The sequence below is a fragment of the Vigna angularis genome, chromosome 3, assembly GCF_016808095.1.
Source record: "Vigna angularis cultivar LongXiaoDou No.4 chromosome 3, ASM1680809v1, whole genome shotgun sequence".
Lineage (NCBI taxonomy): Eukaryota > Viridiplantae > Streptophyta > Magnoliopsida > Fabales > Fabaceae > Vigna > Vigna angularis.
Window position 1 is genome coordinate 25,877,332 of NC_068972.1, and position 24,576 is coordinate 25,901,907.

The following is a 24,576-nucleotide window of genomic DNA, read 5'->3' on the forward strand; positions in this document are numbered from 1 at the left end:
GTTAAGTGGTGAAAACTATATTGTTTAAAGTTTGTAAGTTTGGTATTGTACTTTGGAGGAATTGAAATAAAGTTTGATTGTTTATATCAGACTAATTTAGTCTCTACTACTAGTAATACCCCTTTAAAATATTTGGATGTTACAACAATCATCTTTTACTATCCCAATAAAATATAGACCTCTTTATGAAACATATATGACTTGAGCACTGGAGTGTCTTCTGTTGGGACGACCAACCCTCGGACCAATTCAACAGAAACAAATAGTAAATAATTTGATTTAAAGTTAACAATACTTCAAACTCGAAAATTCAAGTGTCTTAGAATTGGATGTGTCTTACTATTTATAAATAAAGTTGTTATAAATAATGTATCTTCCAAATAATAAGATAACATTTCAGTTAAAAAATACAAAATAACAATAAAATATAAATAATTTATTTTTTATTAAAGTATCTCCTCATTTACGAGATATATTAATTAAATCAAATTTCTAAGTTTGTAGACATTAAGTTGGTCTTTAGACATTTTATTTACCATCAAATTGAGGTTCGACTCGAAACATCTAAAAAAAGACCACGAGTATTAAGAGTATGTTCCACACCTCCTAATAATTGTGGTAGAGGTTAAAGAGGATGTGATGAAATGATGAATTTGATGAATGAAAATTTCAGCAGAAAGTAAAATCTAGGCTTAATACCCTATTTTGTCATCAGTTTCGCTCAAAAATGTCAAATTAGTCCATCCTTTAAAAAATGCGTCAATTACGTCCTCACTTAATAAAATTTGCATCTATGAAATCCCTTCCGTTAAATTCGTACAAACAACTTTACTTAATAAGAGAGAAAAATAATTAACGCCGTTTGTACGGATTTAACGGAAGGGATTTCATTGATGCAAATTTTATTAAGTGAGGACGTAATTGACAAATTTTTTAAAGGATGGACTAATTTGACATTTTCGAGCGAAATTGGAGACAAAATAGGGTAGTAAGCCTAAAATCTACTGTAGATTTAGACGGTTAATTTAGTATAAATTTTTACAAAATTTGTTCAAAGTAAAAATACCCATAAAATAATAATAATAGAAAAAAACTAAACTACATGATAATTATATGTTTTCTTTATTCATTTAAAACCTACAATAGTGATGTCAAAATGGATTGAAATCCGTAAGTTAATTCGACCCACTATAGGTTTTCGTCAAGTTGGGTAGAAAAAAATTTTAAAATTTCAATATGGGCCAATTTTGAATTTGACTCACTGCAAACCTGTCTTACCTGAGTTGAACTTGTGGTGAGCCGGGTTCACTCATCAATTCACCTAATTTTTTTAATAAATATTTTTTGTTGAGTTAGTGATTTTACAAAATATTGAAATAGAGACTCGATTGAAATTATTTTTGTATAAAATAATTAGACAACATGAAAAATTTACAAATATATACTTAGTAACTCAATTTTTATGTTGAAACAAATTTGAATATGTATAAAGTCATTAAAAATTTTGTTAAGGAGATTTTGTAATATCAAATCTTATGTTTGATGGATCATAAATCTAATTTAAAATTATTTCCCTTTGTTTATATTTGAATTAGAAAATTTTTGTTATTATTTTAGTAGAGAAAGAAAAATTTGTAATTAAGTCAAAGTGAGTCAATGAACAACCTCGTTTAATTCACCAATCCCTAATGGGCTAAATAGTGCATCAGGTTGAATTTAAATTTTTTTACTCATAAACAAGTCAAGTTAAATTGATTCACTGGTGGCCAACGAGTCCGATTAGGCAACCCATTATGAATATTCTAATTTTCAGTATAGTTATAATTCAATATAATCTTTAAAAAAGAAACTATTGAATGTTTTTTTTCTCTTTTTTGAAGTGTTGAGGTTGTTGTTAGGTTTGATTGGAATAAATAAGTTTGTGACCACCGTTTTTGCTGATGTAAAGTCCAGCTCTCTAACTACTTCCTCAATTATTATAGTTATGGAAAATTAATGGTATGCTATGTTTTTCAATAGATTTTGGTATCTAAAGTATCATGGTGGAAAGTCGGCATTCTTACATTTCTATATATGGAATATAGAATGAAATACACTGTAATATTTAATCACGTAAAAATGACACTCTAACCATTAATTCATTTGTTTTATTATAGGTTTTATTGTTATTATTTAAAAGTAGGAATTTATTAACAAAACCTTAGCTTGAAAATTATTTATCATACAATTTTTTTTTCTCAAAGTGTCTTTCTAATAAAATGACGGAATTTTTCATAGTTTGAGGGGCTTTCGCCTCCTTAATTTTTTATTATAAATAAATTAATATATAAAATTAAATGATTTATTTTGATTTTAATATATTTTATATGTGTAAAGCCTTAAAAGTTTTGTATATTTATTTTAATATCTATAAAAGTATTTATTAAAAATCTGTCATTAACTTCTTCTAATTTGATAAATATAAACAAAGTCAATAAATTTTACATTCTTATAAATTTCTGATTGGCAAAAATTGACACTAAATTTTATTTTAAATATTGTCTAGTCCATTAAATCAACTTAATCTTAGTCTTTTGAATATATATGTAAAGAAATTCTAATTCATGAAATCACAAACTTAACCATTTGATATTTTTAATTTTTTATTCATATTTATTTTGCTGTCGTATAATTTTTTTTATATTTTTTTATTTATTTTATTTTTTAATTTCTCTTTTATTTTTATTTATTTTATTATCATATGTATATAAATTTTATTTTATCTTTTTATCCATTTATTTTATTTTTAAATTAATTTTTTTATATTATTTTTCATTCTTAATTTTATCATTTTATAACTTCTAATTAATTGGTCATTTAATAATATAAATATTCTTGTTAAATATTTTTAATAAATATTAATTTGATATTTATTTAATGAAAAATCTAACATTAATTATATATAAATATAAATTGACATAAAGTTTTAAATAATGTTTGAAATAAATAAATTAAAATATTATATTTAATAGCTCATTTTAAAGATTCAATTTAAATATTTGTTTTATATTCTTTTAATTTAATTTTTACTATTTTTAATTTGAAAATATAGAGTTTAAGAGTTTAGTAAGATCGAAATAAAAAATAAAAAATTAACAAACTAATTATTTTAAAATATACCATTAATGTATTTAGATTGTCATTACTTGAATATAAAAATATATAGGGTTAAATATGTTTTTAGTCCTTTAACTATCAAGCGTTTTTATTTTTAGTCCATCTTTCAAACTTTGGTATACTTTGATCCTTGTCCTTAAGGAAACTATAATTTTTTGTCCTCCACAACTAACGACGTTAATTTTTTCCTGACCTGGCTAACGGTATGCCACTTGAAAGGCCATTTCAAATTTTGTTTCTGACTCTAATTAAAATTAAAAGAAAAAATATTAAATTATAGGGTCAAAACTGAAATTTGTTTTTTGGAATCATCATTCTCTTCATCTTCATCAAGAATCCCTTCTTCTTCCTAGTCCCCTCACCCAAGGCAAGAAGCTTAGCAACCTCAGGCAAATCATCTCGATCATTAAAACTCTTAAGTGCCCCCGTCGACGAAGATGCCAGTAGCAGCGTCGCACTCTCATCTTTCCGTTGAATTAGAAACTCAGAAGATCCAACTTGTTGCTCTAATTTAGTCCCATTCCTTGGAAACAATGTCATATTCAAAGGGACAACAAGCGAAAAATGGTAAGGCTTCGCAGGGTCATCACTAGTTGCCAGCGTACAAGGCCTAACGAGAAACATCACACTTAAGCCTATAGCAGGAGTACCAAAGGCAAGAAACAACAGGTACTTAGAGGAACTGTTACGAAGAAAAATGTTGTAAATCTCTGTCAAAATGGCATCACTAAGTCCCCCATAACCTTTCAGAACCCCATCGACAAAGCCTCTGCTAGTTGGGAAGATTCCCAGTTTCTGTAAGAATCCCCTATCCTTCCCAATCACAACTGAAAAACAGGATCTTGATCGAAAACCAGGATCTTGATCAAAAACCAGATCTTGCACGAACAAGATGAAAATTTGCCAACAACCCAGAAAAAGGATTAAAAAAAACAAAATAAAATTGTGAAGAGGAGAAAGAAACCTGAAGCGCGGAGAGGTTCTCGGTGTAGAAGTCAGGAAAGGTGTTGACCATGGCTGTTGAACATGGAGAAGAAAAACGTGCCCGCTGAACCAAGAAAAAAAAAGGATTTCAGTTTTGACCCTACAATTTAATGTTTTTTCTTTTAGTTTTAATTAGATTCAGAAACAAAATTCAAATTGGCCTTCCACGTAGTACACTGTTAGCCACGTCAGAAAAAAAATTAACGTCGTTAGTCATGGAGAACGAAAAATTACAATTTCCTTAAGGACAAGGATCAAAGTGTACCAAAGTTTGGGAGAGGGTCTAAAAATAAAAATGCTTGATAGTTTAGGGACTAAAAACATATTTAACCCAAATATATATTACTTGTACATTGATTATATGAATTTAGCAACACACTAGACAAATGTAACAAAAATATATATATAAGTTTAACAATGTACATATTACACGAGTTTCTACATATATTGACTAGACGAATATAACAAAAATCATCAAACGAGTCTAGCAATACATTATAAAAGAATTTTTCCATACATTAATAAGATGAATATAACAAAAAATATTAAATGAGGTATTTCATACATTTATATTAGACAAGTCTAAGATGATTAGACGAGTATAACAAAAATATAAAACGAATTTCTTAATGCATTGATTATATAAGTTTAATTGTATACATTAAATGAATTTGTTCATAAAATCACTAGTGGTGGCGTGACACTGGTGGCACGATGCTGGTGGCGCGACATTGGTGGTTATTAGGGCGACGATGGTGGTTGGTGGCGGTGGCGCAACACTGGTGGCTGGTGGTGGTGTGCAACGCTGGTGGCTCTACGTGTTGTTGGGTGACAGTGGCCACTGCATCACAGTGGCTACTAGCAGTTGAGGGTTCATTGTTGTCCAGAAGCCCTACATTGGCATTGGAGGTCTAACGGTGGAGGTTTGGTGGTGGAGGTCTGTAGGAAGTAAGTCTGTGTTGAATGATGATGAGTGCATATTTATACCCTTATTTAGCCTTTAATATTGGATTCTTAATTAGTTTTTGTACTTTAATAAAATATTTTAATTAGGATTTGTTATAAATGGGTTTATTTAGCTTGAGATACAAAAACATATTAAAAATAACTTTTTAGTTGCATAAATGTTCTTTAGATATTTTGATGTGTGTTAGTACAGCTGCAACTAAGTTGAGCTCATTGAGGTGTGAAAATAAATTGATTAAAGTTTCATATCACCTTAAAAATAAATCCAAGAATGACAAATAATCAAGACCACAAGGAGTCAATCCAAACATAACATGAAAAAGTGAAGAAATTTGACTAAGCCAAGAAGAGGGAAGATGCAACAAAAATTGGATATTGCGGTTTTCTCTACTTTTTTTACTAAAAGGGCTTTGATAATTGATAAATGTTTATGATTAAAATAATTTGAGAAAAATATATCTTAAGATATTTTATTTGATATTGTTATATAATTACCTTATTTAACTATATAAATAAATATCAAAAGATAATATTTACCAAATCTTTTTTAATCTAGCATATATCTTGTCAAATATTTTTAGATCTCCACAACAATCAAATATATTTTGAAGATATTGGATTTTTTAGAAGATAATTGGAGTAGATTACATTATCATAAAGAAGATTACAACAACAGTAGGGAAACACATTACAGGAGCTTAGGAACCATTTGGGGGGTTCAAATTTCGTCCACCCTCTCTTCTCTCATGTTCTTCACCCTCTCTTCTTATATTTTCATGTTATTTGAACATTCCATGGAGTGCTAAACTTCTAGGGTTGATTATGCTATAATTTCTTAATTGAATTGTGAGGTTAGATGAATAAATTTGTTTGTTCTTTTGATTCTTGTTGTGATTTATTTTTATCTATGTCTTTTGTTTCTTAATCAAGTAAAAGTAATGGTAATGATTTTTACATTATAGAAATTTAGCATGATGTCAAATCTACATAACATATCAATCATATGAGTTTGAGGGTTTTTAATTTTAATTGAGAATCTACTTTGATTAAAGTTAGAATCTTTCATATGATCGAATGAGTTTTTGCCAATAATTGAGAATGTACTTTGATTAGTGGTAAAAACTTTAACAAAAATTAATCAAGAATGTACTTTGGTTAATTAGCTTTTTACTTGATATAAGAGGTAAAAGAATAAACATGATTAGGCATAGTAATATTTAATTGAGAATGTACTTTGGTTAAATTTACTATGATTAACCTTCAAAGTTCTTGCTTTTAATTAAGAATGTACTTTGGTTAAGAGTGAGAATGCCAACAAATTAATTGAGAATTTACATTAATTAATTTGAAAATCTAGGATAGTAATTAATTGAACAATAATATTTAGAAGCCAATGATGAATCTTATTTTGAAAAAGCACTGAAATCAACCTATTTTCTTTATCATTATTTTTTTTATCTTTTAAATCTTTTTTTAAATTTATTTCTTTCTATCTTTTGTTATTTGATTCTTTAATATTTTATTTTCTATTATTACTTCTATTATTTTATTTGACTAACCCCTTTTGAATAATTTTTATAAGAACTAATTTGTTAGAAATCAATTTTGTGTTCATTGGGAGATGACTTAGGGTTAAATTTACCCTTTCTATTTTGTTGGTTACTATCTTAGCAATACTAAAGTTGTTATAGTTTAGTAGTATTAATTTGATCACGTCAACGACAACGTATCTAATGAATTACCTTCTTGTTTTGGTTCTAAAATTTGCTTAATGGATTGTCTTAATGATGTTTGCTGCCAATTTGGAATTGGTTTAATGGATTGTCTTATAATGATTCTTCTTGCCAATTTGAATTTGGTTCTGTTTAGATATGTTATTACAATGATGTTTGCTGCCAAATTGGGGTTGGTTTAATGGATTTCCATAGCTAACATCTGTTTTAGTAGTAGCTCTAATAGGTTTAGTTTTCATAGCTTTTTGCATTTTGGTGCACATTATATGAATTATACATTAGTCATTGTAATTGCAATCTAAACCCGTTTCTCACGATTTTTTTTGTTGTCGAGGGTTCGTGCTTGCTACATCTTCGTCGAGGGAGAGTTTGTGGTTGTGCAGAAGCCCTAAACTGTTAACTGCCTCACAGACCATTGAGGTAAGTTCAAAGTCCTTCTTTGTTTATATTTGAGTCCTCCTATTTAAGTGCTCAAGGTTTAGGTTTCTATTTAATTGACACACCTAAACTTTTAAATATTGAGGTAGTAGATAAAAATTGAGCAATATCTATTCATATATATTGGGCTAGTAGATAGAAATGGAGCTTCATATTTTAGTGGAGCAACCCAATGAACGCAAGCGAGCGACCCGACGAGCTGCATATTTTAGTTCAGCTTCACAACCATCATTATCTTTTTGGGTGTCATCTTTCATTTTACCTAGGCCCAAAATTAACATTGAACATTATCAAATCCACCTGTTTGAATTTCATACTTGTTACTTTCCCAGGAAAACCATTAATTAAATTTAGTATGATCTGTTGTGTTTGCATTCCAACCACTTAACTTAGAAGAATCTTCTTGAGTGACAGTTTTCCCCTAAAAAATCACCTGGCATTTTCAGATCTTCTTTCATTTGTTCTAGCTTTGTTACTTACCCAACCATTGCATGTTCAATCATTCAGTACTTCAGGATTTCCTTGGAAGACAACCTCAAAACTAGAGTTATATGGTGGGAACATTTCCAAATCCAAATTTTCTTCTTCCAACAAATCATCAATATAACCAAACAAGCATCAATTTCTTCTTCCCCATCAGTCCGACCTTTAACCATTTGAAGAAAACTGTAAACGTTAATCCCTTTAATTTTACTTGATCTTATCTGCAATTATACATAGACTATAGAAGCTCATCTAACTTTATGGGATAAACTTTTACAACCTAACAGTGAAAACTTGAGTGATGATTGTAACTAACTAATTAACTGATAAAAGGATCAGTCCAAAATAAGTGAGTGTAGTGGAGAGTTCAATGCTATAATTAAGGGTACTCAAATTGATACTAAACAAAACTACTGTGAATATGATGTATAAGTTGAAGATAATATTAACAAACACCACTTTGTCTTGGTTGGTGAACATACTCAGTACAAGTAAGACATAGGTTTAGATGCTTATACTGAATTAATATATCGAAAATTAGATTTGAATTCTATACAAAAGATGGATCTCCATATATGCCTGATTGTCTGGATATGGATTGTTTATTGTTTTGTACATGTTTGATGATTATGTGAATGTGGGATACATAAAATACAAATTGCATTGGTCTCTGTTTGACACTTACTTACGAATATATCCTTCAATAATTACCAACGGTTACATCTTTCGGTAATTACCGACGAATATAGGTTGTCGATAGTTACCGACGACTTATATTTGTCGATAATGGTTACTGACAACGAAATTACTGACAGATTTTTAATCGTCAGTTTACTGTAAAAAATTGTCCATTACCGATAGACCTTGGTTGTTTTCGACGAATTTTGTCTGTTGGTATTTTACATTTTTTTGTAGTGATATATTGGTTAAACAAGTTTAACATACATATTAAGCGAATTTGTTGATGTATTGATTAAACGAAAAATAACAATGCACATCAAAGAGTCTTTGCATACATTAATTAGAAAAATATAGCAAAAAAATTGGACGAAACTATTCATAAATAATTAAATGAGTATAATAAAAAATATTAGACAAGTCATTTCATATGTTGATTAAACGAGTATTAAAAAATTATTAAACAAGTCTAGAAATACATTGATTAAATGAGCAAAGCAAGAAACAATAGACGAGTTTGTCGATACAATCAGATGAGTCTGTTCATACATATATTAGATGAATTTATTAATAGATATTAGACTAGTCTATCCATTTTATGATTAGAAAAGTCTCAAAATATATATTATACAAGTTTGTTTATATACTTATTAGATAAATATGTCCATATATAAATTAGACGAGTCTAATAATATAAACAAATTTGTTGATCATGAATTAGATAAGTATAACAATATAATTAAATATATATTTTTTACGTTTATTTATATTTATAGTAAATGATCGGATAAAATCTGGAAAGATCGGATATTTGTATATGAATAAAAAAAAAAGATGCTAAAATGAAAATTGACTTGTAGATCATCATTGTTTAAAATATGCGTTTTCAACATGAAGAATGTTAATGTGACGGGTATGGTGTGGCGTTTAGTAGCAACCGATATTACCCGTGACGCACAGTACCATCCTCTATAACACAATCCATTCTAAGCAAAGTTTTCCATGATTTACCGACACGTCACCGGATATGTACGCGTGCACTGCATCAACACATGTGACGTGGCACTTTGATCTAAAAGGTTGGAGCCTCAGAGATTCACGCGCTTTTTCTGCGAACTTGCCAAACAAACCCTCCCAAATCGCAATTCCCAAAACGAAACGCGAAACCCTTTCCTTCTGAAACGACGCCGTCGCCTCCAGAGAATACTATTTTGTCTATCAAGACCAAGATACGTTGTCGTTTCACCCCTCATCACGCAACCAAGTTAATTGTGAGAAGTTGGGTCACCTGTTTTTATTTTTTATTTTTTATTTTTTATATTATTTGCGCCTTTTTCTCTTCTGCCCTCTTTAAATGCTCCCTCGTATTTCTTTGCGTCTCTCTTCTCGCGTTTTGAAGAACAATAAACAACAGTGAAGCATTAAGCAAACTGCATAACGTTTGAAGTTGAAGAAAACAAATAAATACAGAGAAGAAATCGTCGTTGTTGTGAACATTGTGTGTTTGTGTTTTCAGAAAGAAATGGAGGCTGTGTGTTTAAAATCTGGGATGCTTCCCACGATCTCTATTGGTGGGTCGCTGGACGCACGTGCCAATCATTCTCAGGTGAGCACGGTGGGGCGTTCCGCTGGGGATAAACCGCCGCAAAGGTCGTTGTTTTCGAGGTTTTCCTTTCGGTATCCTTTGGAATCTCTCTGGCATCGGGGAAACAACAGCAAGCACAAAGGGCTTGCCATCGACGACGCCGTTTTGGCTGATAACGCCGAAGCGAAGGCCATTAGAGATGATGGCCAGGGTGACGAAATGGAACGCGGAAACTGGGTTTTGAAGATTTTGCGCGTGAAGTCCGTGTGGGAGGGGAAACAGCGCCATGAAGAGGAGGTCGCGGTTAATGATCAGACTCAAAGCAATTACGATGGGGAGGAAGTGTGTGAATGTGATGCTTGCGGAGTTGGGGAAGATGACAGTTACGGTGACGCAGAAGAGGCTGAATTCGATAGAGGCTCCTTTTCCAGAATGCTCCGGAGGGTATCGTTAGCAGAAGCTAGGTTGTATGCTCAGATGTCACACTTGGGGAACTTGGCTTACGATATACCGAAAATCAAGGTACGAGGCTTTAGATCATTGTTTTGTGCTCTGTTTTTAATTTTGATAAATCGTAGGTTTAAGTCCGTTTCATACTTCTTTTAGTTTTTGTTTCTGCTTTTTGATTGTTTTGAGCGATTCATAGATTTTTATACCTCAGATCTATCTGATCTGGATCTAGCACACTTTGCTTGCTTGAAGATTCTTTTGTGTTATAATTTCTCTAACTTTTCAAAAACCTCGAGCAAGGTTTAATTTTAAAAACTTCATGAAGCATTCATCTGCAATGGAAGTGCCTAGTTACGATACACGTTTCATTTAGCTATGGATTACTCATTATTTGTGTCGTCTGATTGATCATTGTTGTTGGGCATATGGTTCTGCCAGGAGAGATGTAGATGGGGCTGTGTTATTTTACCATTTACCTAATTGTATAACTCTAACAAAGAACATGTATCCGTGAAGCTCTGTTATTATTATTTTTTTAATTAAAATTAGCATGTTCTGGAATTGATTGATAACTCTAGGACTTTGATTTTCCTCAAAATGAATACAAAACACTAATTTATATTTTGGCTTTGAAAATTTAGCCCGGGAAACTCTTAAAACATTATGGTTTGCGCCTTGTAACTTCATCAATAGAGAAGAAGGAATTGGCAGCAATAGCTGAAAACGATACCCAGAAAGTTGAAACTGACGAGAAGGAAGAAGAAGAAGTAAAAAAAGAGGATCCGAAGCACAGTGGGTACAACATAAGTGCAACTGCTGCTTATAACATTGCCGCCTCTGCTGCCACATATCTGCATTATCAGACTAGGAGCATATTTCCATTCAAATCCTCAAATGCAGTGACTGGTGAAGCATCACTCGGTGGAAGCAATGAGAGCTTAGACAATGACTTAATAAACTCAGAGGTGTCATCTTTGATGGCCACAACTGATTCAGTGACAGCAGTGGTTGCGGCAAAGGAGGAAGTAAAGCAGGCTGTCGCTGATGATTTAAACTCTGCACATTCATCACCGTGTGAATGGTTTGTCTGTGATGATGACCAGAGTGGTGCAAGATTTTTTGTTATTCAGGTAGGAAATTTTGTTGAAAGGTTTCTGTTATTTGCGAGAATTTATGAGCTCAAATATGATAAATTAATTATTATTGTGGTTCCCATTATTTATCTGCGTGATATAGCATATTAAAATTTAGAGTATCTGTAGTTCCCCGTCAATCTTTCTCACTGTTTTATTTTCAATAAAAATGTAGGGTTCAGAGACAATGGCTTCTTGGCAAGCAAACCTGCTTTTTGAACCGATTAAATTTGAGGTAATTGTCAATATTGTAGACTTCGTTCTGCTTGTTAAAGGAAATTTCCATTTTTTAAGGGTTATAAATAAATACTTTTGAATCTTTGTTAACGCCTGCTGCCAACTATCTATCCTGAAATTGACATAATATTGTGCTTTTCTTCCCAGGGGTTAGACGTCCTTGTGCACAGAGGTATATACGAGGCTGCTAAAGGGATGTATGACCAGATGTTGCCAGAAGTACATGCTCACCTAAAATCTCGAGGTTCTCGTGCAACTTTCCGTTTCACTGGGCATTCTCTTGGTGGAAGCCTGGCATTACTAGTAAATCTTATGCTGTTGATTAGGCAGGAAGTGCCTATCTCCTCTCTACTTCCCGTGGTAACATTTGGTTCCCCATCCATCATGTGTGGGGGGGATAGTCTGCTAGAAAAATTAGGTTTGCCTAGGAGTCATGTTCAAGCAATTACAATGCACAGAGACATTGTTCCTCGAGCATTTTCTTGCAATTACCCTAACCACGTTGCAGAACTGTTGAAAGCTGTCAATGGGAACTTCCGTAGTCATCCTTGTCTCAATAAACAGGTAAAAATCTGGTTATCTAAGTATTTTAATGTAGATAAAGAAATTTCTTTTATTTGAAATCTTACGGACTTCTGTGTGAATGTTTACTGCAGAAGGTACTATATACACCAATGGGTAATCTGCTGATTCTGCAGCCAGATGAGAAATTTTCACCAAGCCATCATCTCCTGCCTTCAGGCAGTGGTTTATATCTTCTGTGTTGTCCTTTGTCAGAATCCAAGGACACAGACAAGCAGCTCCGAGCTGCTCAGACGGTGTTCTTGAACTCACCTCACCCACTTGAGATATTAAGTGACCGTTCTGCTTATGGGTCTGGAGGAAGTATACAAAGAGATCATGACATGAATTCCTACTTAAAGTCTGTGAGAACTGTGATTCGCCAGGAACTTAACCAGATCCGTAAAGTCAAGAGGGAGCTACGGCGGAAGGTGTGGTGGCCTCTTGTGTTACCACGTGGAATGGATACCAGTAATGTTGCTGGGAGGTCCATGATATCAATCAAAGTAGGTCAACGTCAGTCATCCTTCTCTGGCATGATACAAACAGGTAGACAGTCCCTGAAAAGGTTCAGGAGGCTTGTTACATCCCAGCATATACATTTGTTTGTGCTGCTCTTGTTCCCTGCTCGCTTGTTACTCTTAGGGAACATACAGCCTAATTAGCCTTAAATGAATTATAATATGATTCATTATTAATTATGGGGGACAATTGTATAGGGCGGGGGAACTTTCTTAGTGGGACATTACACTTAGATGATTCTTTATTCATTGATTTCAAAATTGAAATATTACGTTCTTATGAGTCCTTGCTTGTGGAAGAATGTTACTGAAAGATTAATTAATATTTAGAAATTTAATTGTTTTTGTATTCAACTTTAGCAATTTTCTGGAACGGGTCTTCTTGAGTGTTTGGTTGGACTAACAAAAAAAATATTTCTCCAACCGAGTGAAGTAAAATATTAGTTTGCTTGTCCTTTGAATGGAAGATATTAAAGACGTCATTGGTGGACCACCATTAGCTGAATCCTCATTGATCAACGTGTTAATCAAGCAACAACGTGCTCGTATCTAAAATCGCACATAGCGATAGAAATTAATTACTCGTGTTACGCTCGTATCTAAAATTGCAAGTAGTTGTTACTTGAAAAGGTGAAAGATGGAATGGTTGCTTTGCAAGATAGGTAGACAAGGAATGACAGTGCCACTTCATGAAATTAGTCAGATTCTGCTGTTTCCTTTTGATGTCTAGTTTTAAGCACATGCGGATTCACATGCCAGACCAAATATAGCCGACAAACTTTGGAACCAGATTCTTTCGTCTACTCAACAAGTTCTAGTCTGCATTATACGGCTGGTGTTTTTCACTCACAAACAAAAACGGAATAGTCCAAACCACTCAACCAAGTGGCTCCATTGTCTATCCATCCAACAAAGCAAAATTGAGTCACTATTATACGTCTTGGACCTCAATTTTTCCAAATGTTCGCGTTTTTGGCAGCATCATTACTCGACTACACGTCGATTTGGATATGGTTATACAAAGCCATTTTTCTTCTCATCATTTTCTTTTGGCACCAAGCCAGCGGTGAGCAAAAGTATTTGATTTGGGTTACAAAAATAAAATATAACTCCCAATAGAAGGGCGAGAGAAATTAACCGATCAAGCTCCTTTATAAGAGAACTCGCAGGTCATGAGCATAGTGGATAATAGATATTATGAGTGACTTTCGACATTTTTTCTTGTTCCTGTTGACCGATGCGTGTGGTGGGTCACTACGCACTGCTTATTAGCAGTTAGGATCCATAAATATGGATGACGGTTGGATATTTTATTCCTGGGGTCAATCAAGTAGTTGTATAGATTCAAAGTATTCATGATTTCACTGCTTCGTTATCCAAAGCTGTCTTTCAACACAATTCATTGCACCATTATAAAGATCTATTGATTAAGTTATCATTAAGGTAAATGACACACAAAAAGGCCTACAAATATTGTTTGTAGGTAAAATATTTAATACTTTTACATTTATTGTATTTATTGAACTTGATTTAACTGAGTACTAACTTGAGCGTTAGAGTATCATTAATGGATAATCGAATAAACAGAGAGAACCAAGCGACAAAGGAAGCCGAGGCGAGAAGAAGATTAGATCAAACAGGCATAAGAAGGGTAGCTTGAATATATACCCTTAACTTTATGTGCAAGAACATTTTGACACCCACCGTAGGATCTGAGGAAAGAAAATCCATATGGTAACCACTAGGAATATGACAAGCAACATGGTATTGGAGAAGGCATACGAAGAGCAACACCTGAATCCAATGGTGATGATTAGGAATATGGAAGACATGAAGAAGAAACACAAACAGGAACGCAAATAGCTGCAGGCTCTACGAGAAGAAAACACTTTGATAAGACAACAAATGAATAACAAAGGTCCAACCCCGTCAACTCCAACCCAACAAAGGTTGCCTAAATAGATTTATGTGAAAACTAAACGTACGATCCAAGGAGAAAGCGATAAGGCTAGTAGAGATAATAACTCGTTCGTCACTACCACAGTACACACAGTCAAAGTACACCCTTTCACACTAGGAATCATGGATGTTCCACCACCTGAGAGTTGAAGATGCCTACGTTCAACAAGTACGACGGAACGACATATCCAGATGAGAATATTAGCATGTTTGTGAAACATGTGGCATTCTATACGACCAATAATGTTGTTTGGTGTAAGGTGCTCCCAACTTTGCTAAAAGGGGTAATGTTGGGATGGATCACCTACATGCCTATAAACTCTATTGATTATTTTGCCACGCTTAGAAAAAGTTTGGAGTCCAGTTCGCTACATGCCGCCAACACATGATGCCATTAATTGTGTTGGTCAATATTAACAAGATAAAGGAGAATCCCTTCGGACCTTTGTGGTCCAGTTAAGGAAGGTGGCTCTCCAGATTAAAAATCTAAGTCCTGAAGTGGCCATGCATCACATGGTCACCGTGTCAAGATCTGAGTTGTTTGTTGATAGCTTATGAATGCAATCGGTTGCGAATATGGATGAATTAAGACAGAGGGCGACAATGTTCAAGCAACTGGAATAATAAATATATTTCAGGAAGCACGTTAAAACAAAAGAGAATTTGGATAAGAAGAATTCTAATAAAAAGCATCGTTAGAAAATCCTACTAGTCTGGTCAATTGTCCAGGGACCAAGCCTAGGGTCCTTGGTTTACCATCTATGCTCCCCTCAAAGCCTCACGATTACACATTTTAAATAAAGTCCTTAGATTCAAACTTGTACCCCTTTTTAGAAAACATAGAAACCCATCAACCATTAATGGAAGTGAACACTACTAGAACTATCATAATCCAGGATACAACATAGACGAATGTATAACTCTAAAAGATAAAATTGAAAAATTAATACAAATGAAGACTTAAAGAAATACGTTGATATAAGCAGGGAACACATGGACAATAGATTGTGAAAGCGACCTAGACCAAAATGAGGCAAAAGTCGTAGCCATTCGAGAAGTAGGGAAAGGCCTTTGAACGACACAACTCATGCAATATCTGGTGGGTTCATGGGTAGTGACCATACTTTCTCTACCCAAAAGCGTCACATCCAAGCTTTATGATTGATAAATATGGTGGAAAGACCTAAAAGGATTATGTCGGTCATAACCTTCACAAACAACAATTTTAAGGCACCAAACCTCAACCAGGGAGACCCCATGGTCATATTGATTGAGTTAACCGATTTTTGTGTGGTGAAGGCTCTGTAACATCCTATAAGAAAAAAATTTCTCGAAGCTAGGCATTTTTGAAGGCTTGATAGTACCATACACCAAACAAATTGTTGGCTTTTTCTGGATAAAGAGTTTACACAAAAGGCTACATAGACCTTTGTACAAGGTTTGTAGGTGAAGATTGATAGAGTAAAATGATTAAAGTATGATACCTACTAGTCGAGGTAAGTACGTCCTACAACATAATGTTTTTATCCCTGAATACTTTCTAAATGATCTTTTCCATGTCATACTTAGTAATAAAGTTTTCACAAATAGAAAAGACTTGGTGACAATGCATATTGATCAGAAAATGGGTATGAAATGTTATGCGGTAGGACTAAAAGTTACTCATACCACCCTCTCCCCCTCGGGAGTAAGAGGAAGGAAGTAATGGCTATGGTAGACTTGGATCCCTGATCAAACACAAGCGACCGCATCAAGCCACGAGAAAGAACGACGGAATGGAGATTGAAGGGTCCTGACCAATGAACCAGATCAGTGGATAGTTAACACCAGAACAACACGATCTTTTAACAAAAGTCCTAGACGAAAATAAAGATTTGTTTGCATCGACATCATCTGACATGCTTGGCATACATCCGAGCGTTATGTCACACAAATTGTCAATATGCAAAGATGCCCGATCGATGACACAAAAAATGGAGGAGGTTAGAAGAAGAAACAAGGATAATTGTCGACATAAAAGTCACGAAATTGCTCTAGGTAGGTTTTATTAAAGAAATCAAGTACACCACCTGGTTGGCAAATAATGTATTGGTGAAAAAACCAAGCGAGTAGTGGCGTATGTGTGTTTAAAATTGAATATTATCAAAGCACAGTTCTAGCTTTAAAAGCTTACTTTATTCAATGTAGTAAATGACATATAGCCAATACAATAACTAATATAAAAGAAAGAGATAACACGTAAACAGAGCATAATTGAACGTGGTTGAACATAATTGAACGTGACTAATTTTATGGAACAGAAAAACTAAGCATCCTATTTCTAGGGGATAATATTTATTAACAAATAATTAAAAGGATTGAGTCAAAACGTGGCTGACATTCCTCCCTTAAACTGAACTGTTATTTTAGTAAATACAGTTAATTTATCTCCTCAATATGGCATATACCAAGTCCTTCTCTTAACTGCATAAATGCTTCCAACTTCAAGGCTTTGGTCATGATGTCAGCTAGTTGATCCTTAGTTCCGCAGTATACTAATTCAACTTCTCCTTGGTTTGTCAACTCCCGAAGAAAATGAAATCGAACATGAATATGCTTACTTCGACCATGCATGACTGGATTCTTTGAGAGTTTAATTATTGAGCTGTTATCACAATAAATGATACATTTCTTTTGCTTAATCCCTAAATTCTCAAGTACACGCTTCATCCAAATACTCTGAGTAGCACAAGCTGCTGTAGAGATATATTCAGCTTCGGTGGTGGACAATGATACCACAGGTTGCTTCTTAGAACTCCAAGCAACCAATCCATTTGACATCTTAAAAACATACCCTGAGGTACTCCTTCGGTCATCACAATCTCCAGCATAGTCACTATCACATAATGCTACCAACTTCTCTCTTCCTTCTCTTTTGTAAAACAAACCTAGTTCAGTAGTTCCTCTCAAATAGCGTAGGACCTTTTTTATTGCTTGTTGATGCATGACAGTTGGTGCTTTCATGAAACGAGCCACTAAACTTACACTATACATTAAGTCTGGCCTAGTGACAGTTAAATACATAAGTCTTCCCACCATTTGCTTATATGTAGTAGCATCAACCTTCAATCCTCCAGCATCCTTTATGAGCTTACACCCTGGAACAATTGGATTTTTTACAGCTGAACAGTTTTGGAAACCAAATCTTTCAAGTATTTGGTTAGCATATTTTCTCTGACAAATAAAAATTCCATTTGAAGTATTGTGACTTCCACACCTAGAAAATATCTCATCCTGCCCAAATCGATCATCTCAAATTCCTTTTTCATTGAGTTTCTGAATTCTTGGAACATTTTTTCACTATTTCCTATAAAGATAAGATCATCTACATACAGGTTCACAATAAGAACATCTATTGCTCCTTCTTTCTTTGTAAATAACGTGTGATCACTCGTGCTTCTTTCAAAACCTTCCTTGAGGAAGTATGATTCTATCTTGTTGAACCATGCTCTAGGTGCCTGTCTCAACCCATAGAGAGCTTTCTTCAGTTTATACACCTTGTCTTCTTCACCGATTACCTCATCCCTTTGGTTGTTCCACATACACATCTTCTGCTAACTCTCCGTGTAGGAATGCACTTTTGACATCTAGTTGATAAACTGTCCAACCTCGACTGGTTGCAATGGATAAAGTCAATCGAATGGTATCTCATCTGGCCACATGTGCAAATACTTCATTGTAATCAATTCCAGCTTCTTGAGCATACCCTTTTGCTACAAGACGAGCCTTATATTTGTCTACTTCTCTTTTTTCGTTTATCTTGGTCTTAAATACCCACTTCACACCAATTTTCTTTGCTCTTGTCAGTAATGTTGTTGGTTCCCACGTTCCATTTTTGTTGATCGTTGCAATCTCATTCTCCATTGCATCCCTCCATATTTGACTTTTGGATGCTTCCTCAAAGGTGGTGCGATCAATTGAATCATATGATGTGAACATGGCAAGTTGTTACATCTCTTGAGTGAGTTGTTCCACTTCTCGTGCCATTCCTTCTTCGTCTTCTTCTTCTGATAGTCCAGCTCCAGATTCATAGTCCCTCATCTATACTGGTGGTTGTCTCCTCCTTTCTGGGAGTTTGGTTCTTTCATCTTCTGTACTTTCTTCTGCATGCTTATTATCTTCTTGATTTGTCACTGCTGAATCTTTATTTCCCTTATTTTCTTCCTCTTCTTCACACTTTATTTCAAGAGAATTAGCTCCTTCTGACTTCTTCCAGTCCCACTTTTCTGTTTCATTAAAAACTACATCTCGGCTAATAATAATTCTCTTTGTTTATGGATCATACATTTGGAAAGGTTTGGACTCTTCACTGACTCCCATATATACACACTTGATGCTTTTTTCATTCAGCTTCTTCCTTGTAGCATCAGGAACGTGAACATATCCTATGCATCCAAACACCTTGAGATGTGTGACTGAAGGTTTTCTCTCTTTCCAAGCTTCTTCAGGTGTCATATTTGGAAGGACTGAGGTTGGGCATCTATTCAGAATATGAGTGGCCAAGTTTGCTGCTTCAGGCCAATATTTCTTTGGAACATCTTGTGCTATGAGCATGCATCTCACCATATTCATCAAGGTTCGGTTTCTTCTTTCTGCCACTTCATTCTATTGTGGTGAGTAAGGCGCAGTGAGTTGTCTTGTGATTCCATTATTACTACAATAGTCATTGAATTCTGATGAGTTGAACTCTCCTCCTCTATCAGTGCGCAAATAGGTTAGGTTGTATCTTGTTGCTTTTTCAATCAATGATTTAAACCTTTTGAATGTATCAAAGGCTTCATGCTTGGCATGTAAGAAATAAGACCACATTTTTCGACTATAATCATCTATAAAGGTAAGGATATACCTTTTATGACTGTGAGATTCAGGAGTAATTGGACCACATATATATGAATGAATGAGTTGTAAAGGTTTAGAAGCTCTCCAAGTGCTTTTCTGTGCAAAGGAAAGTCGTTGTTGTTTTCAAGTCATGCATATGGAGCACAACTTGGATTGATTCTTCAATATTGGCAGGCCTTGAACCATCTTCCTGTATGCAAGAGTTCGTAGTCCTTTCATGTTCAGGTGACCAAACCTCTGATGCCACAAGCTTGTAATATTTTCAGAAGTTACATTTAAACATGTTGCCTTTGATATATTAGTATCAACAATAGGGATAGATTCCATAAGCACAAACATACGATTTGCATATATCATGGTTCGTATAATCAGACCTTCAGTATCATGATAAATGCTACAACATCCATTCTTAATTAGTATAGACAAATTTCGTTCTTGAAGCTGACCAATGCTAAGAAAATTTGTTTTGAGATCAGGAATGTAAAATACCTCTGTGATGGTCACAGTTCGTCCTTCTAACTTCATTCGAACATTGCCTTTTCCCATGACATTCAATTTGAAGTCATTTCCTAGTTTAACACTATGTTTGAATGATTGATCAAGTTCAATGAACCATTTCTTGTCTCCACTCATGTGATTGCTACATCCAGAGTCCAGAAACCACATTTCATCTTATTTGACTCCTTGCATTTCCACATATGACATAAGTAACATCTCCTTTCCTTCATCCAACTCTATGTGTTCTGCATAGTTGGCATATGTGGGACATTCATATTGAAAATGTCCCAATTTGTGACATCGATAACACTCAACTGTAGATTTATCAAAAGCTCTACCTCTGCCTCTTCCTCTACCTCTATTACTGAAATGTTCAGTAACTTGTGGAGCAGAGTAGTCTCCTGTGACTTTCAATGCTTGTTCAGTTATTTACTGCCTTTTTATCTTATGTTCATGTATAAGTAATGAACTTTGCAACTCATCTACCATCATTTCATTGATATCCTTAGATTCTTCGATTGAGCATACAATATAATTGTATTTTTCAGATAATGTACGCAAAATCTTTTCAACAATATGTCCATCCTCCATGGTCTCTCCTGCTCCTCTCATGTCATCTGCAATGATCATGACTCTAGAAATGTAATCATTCATGCATACACCGTTTTGCATTTCTAGAATTTCAAACTCCCTTCGAAGTCGTTGAAGTTGCGCGCGTTGAACTCGAGCATTCCCTTGATACTTTTGCTTCATTGAATCCCAAAGTGCTTTGGAAGTAGCTTTGTTGGTGATGGTTTTCAAAATATTCTTGTCAATGGATTGAAACAAATAGTTCTTTGCTCATAGATCGTTCAGTTTCTGCTCCTGTGAGTGACTCTAGTATTTTGGGTTCTTCATAGCCTTGCTCCACCACGCTCCAGTATTCCTTGGATCTCAGCAAATTTTCCATTAGCATGGACCAATGATCATAGTCTCCATCAAACTTTGGAATGTTGAGGAAGCTATTGTCGTCAGCCATATGTTTCTACTCACCTCTTTTCTCTCGTGTTTTGCTAATATATGTATCAGGCCCGTGAGTGAGCTCTGATACCAGTGTTTAAAATTGAATATTATCAAAGCACAGTTCTAGCTTTAAAAGCTTACTTTATTCAATGTAGTAAATGACTTTATATAGCCAATACAGTAACTAATATAAAAGAAAGAGATACCACGTAAATAGAGCATAACTGAACGTGGTTGAACATAATTGAATGTGGCTAATTTTATGGAACAGAAAAACTAAGCATCCTATTTCTAGGGGATAATATTTATTAACAAATAACTAAAAGGATTGAGTCAAAACGTGGCTGACAATGTGCACAATTTTACTAGCCTTAACAAAGTTTGTTTGAAGGACGCTTGTCCTTTGCCTAACATCGACAATCTAGCATATGAAGCCTTTAGCTATGCCATGATCAGTTTTCTCCATCTCTTGAAAGCATCAATATCCATATTTGCATTATGCCATGAGGTACCTCCCTTTGAAGAATTGGTCTCGCCACCCAGTTGTCAAACAAACCCATTATTCCCTGTACTGGAACCAAAAGATTGTTCGCTTCCCGAAGTCGGTGTCACCTCCCGATTGGAGCTCGCACTTGAAGTTGACGAAAATACATCATTTGCATACCCCTTGGCTTCTTTACCCGAAATCCCTTCAGACAATGACAAACTAATTGCGTTGGCCATTATTACCTTTTTTAGAATCACGCGTGCGAAAAAGAGTTTTAAAGGAAGAGATAAAGTGTGAAATGAGGAGTGACCCACCTCTATTTATAGGAAAACCCAAGTCAACAGTCGTAGAACCCCAACTGTTGGATTAATCTCGATCTAACGATCAAGAATCTGTGACACTTCACATCACTCTTACAAATGAAGTTCTCGAGGCATCACAACCCTTCAAAAAAAGTATCCAACGACCTTAACAAAGTGTCACCACATTCAGAAATGTCACAATAGTTCAGGAGTTAAATCATTGCATGATGAAAACTAAATGGTCGCATGCGTAGCAAAAACCCTCATCTTCAAAGTAACATTTCGACTTTGAGGGCCAGTGTACATGGCAAAATTATTGGTTTTAGAAAATACCAAATATCGCATGACAAAAACACTCTTTATCATTGTCCTACAAAACATTCTCTGAAAAAAATGCGAGGAGGTGAAATGTAGGTACATAAGTCCAACTAATAATAGTACAACATAACATAAGAGAACAAATGGTCAAAAATGTGTGAGTTCATAAGCGTTCGGATGTGAAACCCTCGTCTTCCAAGTGGAACTATGATATTTATGCCTTGAGGTTGACTGACTATATAGGAGTACAAATTGGGTAATTAACTATGAGAGTATCATGGTAAACAAAATTAAAAGTTAATTGGGTCGTTATTAGGTTATCATTAATGTAAAAGATCTACAAAGAGACCTATAAATATGAAGTGTAAATAAAACATTCAATACTTTTACATCTACTATATCTATTGATATTTGTTTTAATTAAACATTAACTTGAACGTTAGAGTGTCATTAACAAAGAAAATTGATCAACAAAGGAGACCAAGACAAAAAATATATTAGATTAACCAGATGAGAAATGTAACTTGAGCAAAATGTGTTAATTTATATAACAATATTCGAAATATTATATATTCTTTTTGATAATAGAAATTCTTTTGCACATGATATTATAATTAAATTAAACTTTTCTTTTTACAACGAATTAGATTAAACTCTGAAAAACTAAACTTAAAATTCAATACATAGCTTTATCTTATGGTAAAAGATAGATCGATGCATCGAATGCAACAAAGCATTTTGGGCTTCATGCATGATGTTTGTATTCCCACCATATTTTATTCCTTTCCATTCTTTTCTTCATTAATTACAATCAAACAACACAAGATTAACGCTGTAAGAAAATAGGTTGAAGATTAAACAGACCAGAGGTTCAATAGGAAAAGTTTAAAAAGGAAAAAAAGGATGAGACTACGAATACATGAAACATCCATTGTTGCATTAAACATTGCGTATAATGTTTTGGTGTTAGACATATCATTTAATCCAATAAACGTGTAAAACAGTAAAAGTTCATATTACGGAATTCACGACTCAAGAGTTTATAAAGTTTAAAACAAATTTAAGAATAAGACTTTTTTTTTATTAATAAAATAATTTATGATAACATGTATGATAATTTTATTTAAAACTTATTTTTAAAGTTTTTTGTGATAGAAAATTATTTATTAAATTGTTATAATTAATTTTATTTAAAATTTATTTTTTAATAAATAGTAAAATTAATCCGTTTAATCTTTCTTGAGACGTTGGTAATCTTAAATAAGTTTTCATTAGCTTTGAACAACTCATTTCAACTGAAATTATTAATTCTAGAATTGTTAATATTATTCTATAAGATATATATATTTGAAAAAAAAATTAAGAATATAAATTAGTTTATATTCATAAAAAAATTTCTATCCTAAAATTTCCTTTAAAACATTTAATTGTAAAAAAAAATCAAATTCATCAAGTTCCAACAAATTATCTTGTTTCAAATATTTTTCAAGGTTAAATGTTTTTTTCAAATGTAATGTCTAGTGACTTGAATTGTTTAACACTAAATAACAAACCAAAAATATCTTGGTATATTTTAAGTTCAAATCTATTTATGTTAATTGTTTTATCTAATGTGTATAAGAAGTAATCAAATTATAAATTATTCTCAAAGAGATTTTATAATTTCATTCTCAACATTTTCATTAAATAACTTTTTCTACGATTAATACATTTTTTACAAAACTTAGACTCTATATCCGTTTCAAAAACAATTTTCTTGAGAGAGAGACAATTAAAACTTCAACTCTTTTGGAGTTTCGAATAGTCTAATTCGTATTTTGTATGTGTATATATTTTTATATGAAATAAAAAATTATAATATATAAAACACAAAAGATAAGTGTATAAAAAAGAATGAGTTAGAACAATAAAATCTAGTCTAATTGTCAGGAAAATAAACTCATAGTAGGCTGGTAATATCTTAAAGTTTTAAGTCTCTTTCTCTTCTTTAGTAAATTCTTAAATTTAATTTTCAAGTTTTTCATAAAGGTGCACAATTTACTTTGAGATTAGTCATTAATAAAACAATTAAAAAAATTAAGAGCAATTACGAAGTTGATTAGGATTTGGAATAGAAGCTTAATAATAAATATAAAACTTATTTATACAATGAAAAAACTAATACAATATCATATTTAAGATCACTAAATTAACAGTTTTTTTAATAG

General features: G+C 33.3%; 1 protein-coding gene across 1 annotated transcript; it reads left to right on the forward strand.

Annotated features, from left to right (window-relative positions):
- Nucleotides 1-9,690: 9,690 nt before the first annotated feature.
- On the forward strand, nucleotides 9,691-13,279 carry LOC108326651 (phospholipase A1 PLIP2, chloroplastic). Its single transcript, XM_017560256.2, has 5 exons — nucleotides 9,691-10,545; nucleotides 11,115-11,603; nucleotides 11,782-11,841; nucleotides 11,991-12,407; nucleotides 12,500-13,279. The coding sequence occupies exons 1-5, from the start codon at nucleotides 9,961-9,963 to the stop codon at nucleotides 13,067-13,069; spliced, it is 2,121 nt and encodes a 706-aa protein (XP_017415745.1). The 5' UTR covers nucleotides 9,691-9,960; the 3' UTR covers nucleotides 13,070-13,279.
- The last annotated feature ends 11,297 nt before the right edge of the window (nucleotides 13,280-24,576 follow it).

Coding starts and splice junctions, on each gene's coding strand:
- LOC108326651 (XM_017560256.2), top strand. CDS start 9,961: ATGGAGGCTGTGTGTTTAAAATCTGGGATGCTTCCCACGATCTCTATT. Junction 10,546..11,114: donor ACGATATACCGAAAATCAAG/GTACGAGGCTTT, acceptor TTGAAAATTTAG/CCCGGGAAACTCTTAAAACA. Junction 12,408..12,499: donor ATCCTTGTCTCAATAAACAG/GTAAAAATCTGG, acceptor TGTTTACTGCAG/AAGGTACTATATACACCAAT.